This window comes from Procambarus clarkii, unplaced genomic scaffold (genome assembly GCF_040958095.1).
Source record: "Procambarus clarkii isolate CNS0578487 unplaced genomic scaffold, FALCON_Pclarkii_2.0 HiC_scaffold_101, whole genome shotgun sequence".
NCBI lineage: Eukaryota > Metazoa > Arthropoda > Malacostraca > Decapoda > Cambaridae > Procambarus > Procambarus clarkii.
In genome coordinates this window covers 209887-215604 of record NW_027189134.1, presented here as the reverse complement: position 1 = coordinate 215604, position 5718 = coordinate 209887, and the positions used below count along the sequence as shown (strand labels likewise).

General features: G+C 38.0%; 1 protein-coding gene across 1 annotated transcript; it reads right to left on the bottom strand.

The window, feature by feature from the left end:
- Positions 1-1264: 1264 nt before the first annotated feature.
- Positions 1265-5481, bottom strand: LOC138360208 (uncharacterized). Its single transcript, XM_069320147.1, has 3 exons — positions 5397-5481; positions 5155-5283; positions 1265-5034 (listed from the first exon to the last, which is right to left on the bottom strand). Exons 1-3 carry the CDS (start codon positions 5479-5481, stop codon positions 1265-1267), a joined length of 3984 nt encoding a protein of 1327 aa, XP_069176248.1.
- Between the last annotated feature and the right edge of the window lie 237 nt (positions 5482-5718).

Sequence of the window (5718 nt, the reverse complement as noted above, 5' to 3'; positions counted from 1 at the left end):
CGGGGTTATAATAAATTTTATCTAGTACGTGCTCCATCTTCTAGTAAAGTGATATCTGATTGTATGGTTTTAGCTGTTTTATACATCCTATACACCCAACCCCCCTAACCTCCCCTTGTGGTTGTTGTTAAGTACATTCACCATTGGTAAACAATTTCGTATGGATGCTCACCAACAATATTGCTACGGAAAGTGATGCGTTCAGGGGTTTTCACTCCTAAATCCACCAATAAATATCCATAAGGTTTACTGATGGCTTTCTTGTAGATTTCCAAAAGCTTTTTAGAATCTTGTTTTCCAAATAACTGCCGCCCTAAAGTCTCAATTTGAGCTAAATCTCTAGATTTCACTAATATGAAATGGGAGGCGTTTAAACTGATACTTCTAGCATATTTCCCAGAGAAAAATATATTTTGGGTAATGAATATACACGAAATAGCAAGATGTCTGCCTTTAGTGAAGATATCAGACACAATTTTGGAATTGGCAGATTCGATGAACAAGTCATCGATAATAATTAAAATAGGCGAATCATCTGTACGTTCATCTGAAGGGTTAATAATTTCAGGTTGAGCAATTATTTTCTTGTTAATTACTGGATCGTCTAGCAATGCTCTGTAACTGCCGCCGCATATAATAATACTGGAGAATTTCAGATGGTATTTTTGCACGAGTTTAGTGCACAAATAAGATTTTCCGCCATTGGAAAATCCTGCAATGATTATTCTGCTGGGTTCATTGAAAATATCAAGTTGTTCTTCAGTGATAGGTGAACTATCCATGACTCGTGTTGAGTTTGTACTGACATAAGTATGATAAGGTTATTATATTTAAACATGGGAGGTTTTCATAGAAAACATCAAAGCATACATTTTCATATTTTTATTTTTTTTGCATAGAACATTTTCAAAACATAGGTTAGGAGGGCACGGTTTTATAAAAACATAAAAGTATACATTTCACGAACTTTTATTTTTTTATGTACAACAGAACATTTTCAACATAGATATACAACAGAACATTTTCAACATAGGTTAAGGGAGACTGCATTTTCAGAACATCAGTGATGAGTCAGGGGCCCCGCAATTTTTTCAAACATCAATGACAGGTTAGGGAAGGTAGCAATTTTCAAACATCAATGACAGGTTAGGGGAGGTAGCAATTTTTTCAAACATCAATGACAGGTTAGGGGAGGTAGCAATTTTCAAACATCAATCTCAGGTTAGGGGAGGTAGCAATTTTCAAACATCAATTTCTTCAGTTACTAATTGTGAGGATACGTCTTGTTCACCAGTGCATCGCGTTTTCCCCACATATTGAATATGGGATGGAATCCACGTCTCACAGGACGTGCAGCAGCAGCAGGTGCAGGTACATCCTCCTCCTCCTCCTCATTCTCTTCATGAATTTCTGCTCGAGATATATCGGGGTGTCCATACGCCAAAGACTGTGTAGGACTCAGTACATAACGTTTATCGTCAAAGGCGGACAATCCACGTTTTGTAGTGAGACAGGTACACATACGGCCTTTAACATTCCTAATAGATCTGGATTGGAACCTCTGCCCAATATTTAACTCTAAAGAACTTTGGAAAGCAGCATGAGTGAGTTTAGACTGATGATAAGTGGGAATTCCTTTACAACGACAGATCTGAACCTGATCTTGAGTGAGAATGGAGTACATTTTAGGCTTCAATGCAATGAGTTCTTTGATAATTTTGGCTCCAACTTCCGATTTTAACAAACCTAGTTGACCTTTGCGAGAGTCATCGAAATAGGGATTTTCAGGAGGGAAATTACTGAAATCCATATGCTGAGATAAAGGCAGTTTATTTAATTCCTCAAAGGCATTTGGACAGCTTAATTCAATCAAATACGAATCTGTATCCGTATACAGCAATCTAGCTTCGTCTCCATAATGAGCTTTGACGGTATTGTACCAAAAATCATATAGGATCCTCTTAGCTATTTGCAAGATCTGGAACCCCAGATAGGTTGGTGTATTGACTTTAAGTGATTGTTTTTTAACTGTGCAAATGACTCTGTCTTCACTTAACAAAATGCTTCGTTTGAAGAACGGATTGCGCGCATGCTTTTGGAATTTGTCTCGTGATGTAACTAAATAATGCTGATCGCCATATTTACTCACATTCGTCAAACTCTTGCCGTAAATTGCATTTGATACTAGCTTGAAAGCTTTACCCTTAATGGCGCAAGGTGTATTTGCACGTTCACGAGCATTTGTTTCGACAAATTCCTTAAGGTACTTACTCTGTTGGAATTCATAAACTGCATTTACCTTAGCTACTTCCAATCCCAATTTCATCAGCATCTGAAGCAAATCTAAACTCACCAAGTAATCTTTTTGAGGGAGATGTGAGGCAATTAATTTATTATTTTTCTTGGGGAGTTTACGATCTTCGGTATTTAAAATATGTTTGCTATAATCGGAGAGAAGATCAGTTGAAATATTAGCATGCGACAGGGTTAAAGGCAAGTCATCGGTGTATCGAGCCACCTCAGGTGCGACATGCTTGGTATCACACATGACCCAATACCCTTTATCCCCATCACATGTAATATTTTCCAATCCCTGTTGGAGCCAATCATCGCATTCGGCAGTAGATAATTTTCGGATCCCGCCTTGAGGAAGAAGTTCTGTCATACAGGTGGCGTATAAGCCATTAAAATCTAAATACAGAATATATTTATCAGTGCTAGAAGGATCAGCACCCGTATGCTCATTTTGTACACTTGTGTGTTGTTGCACAACAGAGGTAAATCCGCCTCTTAGATTTCTACGCAATACATCGTACAAATGGGGATCAGAAATAGAGTCCAAGACAACTTGACTCTTAAACAAGAAAGCGTCCCATGCAAAACTAGATAACGAGACGTAGTGTGTAATGTCTAACTTGTACAGCTCAAGCATGGTCTTGCGCCATACAGTGAACACATCACACAATAGTCCAGTATCCACTTTCAAATAGACCTTCAAATAATCCCCAATGGTCTTGCATTCCGCTAATCTAAAGACTTCTTTAGCCTGTGTATAATCGCTCTCGCTTATGGCCTCGTGCTTTAAACTATTGAAAAAGGCTTCGGGAGGAGGAAGAGCCGGTTCATTTAATTTCTCCAAAGATGAAATGTAGTCATAACAGAAGACCTGTTTGCCTGTCTTTAATAAATGGTGGGCAGCTACAGGGACGTCATCTAGCATAACTGAGGTGTAAGTGGTGGGTTTACTTTCCTTGATATGTTCTTTAGCTAGTTTTTCAAGCCCATTATTTAGTAAAGCCAGACTATCCATAAACCGAAGTTTACCGATATCTACTTTCATGAACTTAAATCCATCTTTGGAGGCAATGTCAATTTCACGGTTAGGGACGTTAGACAATTCATTTAAAATTACCCCGAGGTCATAAGCAGCATTGTGAGAGAATGTATATAAATATTTATAAGAATTTCTGCATGACATGTTGCACCTTTGGCAATAGGCAGCTAGATAATTATCAAATTCAATAGCATGATCATGATGACGGTGCTTGTCTTTATCTGATTTAAATGGACTATAACACATTTCACATGTGGTCTGCCGTCTATAGGCTTGCCAATGTTCACGTGTCATAGATATTTTGTATGTAGGCATGGTAGATTTAATTCTCTTCCATGCTTTCTCTAAAGTATCTATGAAATGATTCACAGGGTCATCCCCCATATACGTTAATTTCTCTACAACCTCCAATTCCCTGTTGATGATGATAAAAGCATATGCCACGGCTTTGTGACGCTTCTCGATCATACCTTGGGGATTGGAGGGGTCTAACAAGCACTCGAAATTATAATATGCCGTGTGAGAGGGTCCATAGGCACGACCGTAATTTTTGAACTTGATTTTATGACCTTCAGGGTAAAATTTCAATGTTTGTTTAACTTCGCATGACTCTTCATGATCCCGCATAGCATCAGGTGACAAATGAATTAAGCATGAATGACAGAAAACATGATTGTTAGGGATCTCATATGAATGGCTGCGCATGTTGCGAACATACTGATTGAAATCTTTAATGAGCACAAGATGCTGATCCTCCAACATGAGCAATGGTACTTTACGGGCAGAATGTTCCCTGCCTTTCCTAGCTAAGCTAATATAGTACCTATTTTCTTCACGAGTTAACACATAGATAAATATACTTAATTTATTTATGCTTTCTATTTTATTGATGTTATCGTACGTTATGGGAATTTCAATATCCTCAGACCATCGGACAAATCTAAGACACCACCTGGATGACTTGGAACATCTGCGGATATTATCTAATGTCATACCCTGAGCAAGACATATGTATGTGGCTAAACATTGGATCAAACATATATTTTGCTCGCCTTTAGGATTGAAAACATACTTTTTGCCACGCAATCTATCTGGATAAGGTACGTATTCCCCAAGACGGATAGGATGCTGAACTGCTATGGAATTGATATAAAAACCAGAAATGCTCTGTATACCTAGACTCGAACCTTCTGTCTCGGCAAAGAACTCTTCTAACTTATTATCCAATTCAGCAATCCATTGATCTACGACAACACTAGCCTCATGCCTAGATACAGTGCGTTGCTCGGCCCTTATAGGTAACTCTCCCTCAAAATCAGGTTCATTTTCTTGATTAAGCCGTTGTAAATTAAAAGTAAAATCAGGGTATATCAAGAGGGCAGGAGGGAAATTGGGGTGAACGGCGTCAAACAAGGATTCTATTTGCTGAATAAAATAATCACGATATATAGTCAAATAATGGGCAGGATCTCCTTGGGCATGATCTGGGATGCTATATGAATGGCGTATGTAACCCCCATTGAAATTATTGATTACTTCAAGCACTTCGGGTTGAGGAGGAAGCAAAACATCTACCTGCTGTTGCTGTTCCTGTTCCTGAGGTGGTGGCGGAGAATTAGCAATAGCCTGGCTGGCATCCATATCTGAATCTGCTTCCAAAACTAAATGCAGGGAGTCTTCTTCGTCCTCCAGTTGTGAACCTATAAGTAACAAGAATAAAGATTTCAGTTAATAAAATTTTAATATAGGGATTTTAATAATAATAATAATAATGACATTATTGAAATATGAAAATAATAATTAATGCGGATGTTACTTACTAATAGAACTTTCCCTGTTGTCATTATCTTCTGGTGTTGGTGAGCGAGCTCGGCTCGTGCTAGGCTCTTCACCACCTCCTCCACGAGGATATTCCTCCTCTACCTCCACTACCTGCTGAGTTGGCGAGCCTAAAATCATATAAATGATCATGTGAATAATTATCGATGATAAATTAGATATTTTTATAAATATATCTGACAAGAATTGGGAATGGTATTGCAGAATAGTGCAATTGACTTACTTTCATATTGGACGCTTTGGCGCGATGATGCTTCTGAGTGCTCCGAATCAGAACTGGCATCAGACTCGGGGTCATCTAGATACATGCAAAATGGACATGCATCGGGGTGGCCACCTGTAGATTTGAATTAATATATATAGTTATACATATATATATATATTTTTATGGAATGCTGCATAGATGTATAGCTCTACAGCCAACTGTAAATACTTATTCACATAAAAATTTAGCTACTATTGAACAATTTTCTATAGTATCTATACATATACTATGACTCCTAACAGATGTTATAAAAACAATGATACTTACGGGTAGCACAAAT

What these genes read in the sequence shown, in the direction of transcription:
- LOC138360208 (XM_069320147.1), bottom strand. Translation starts at nt 5,481, where the DNA reads ATGTATCTAGATGACCCCGAGTCTGATGCCAGTTCTGATTCGGAGCAC. An exon ending in CCAAAGCGTCCAATATGAAA is followed by an intron (nt 5,284 to 5,396) that starts GTAAGTCAATTG and finishes ATATGATTTTAG; the next exon opens with GCTCGCCAACTCAGCAGGTA. An exon ending in CAACAGGGAAAGTTCTATTA is followed by an intron (nt 5,035 to 5,154) that starts GTAAGTAACATC and finishes TGTTACTTATAG; the next exon opens with GTTCACAACTGGAGGACGAA.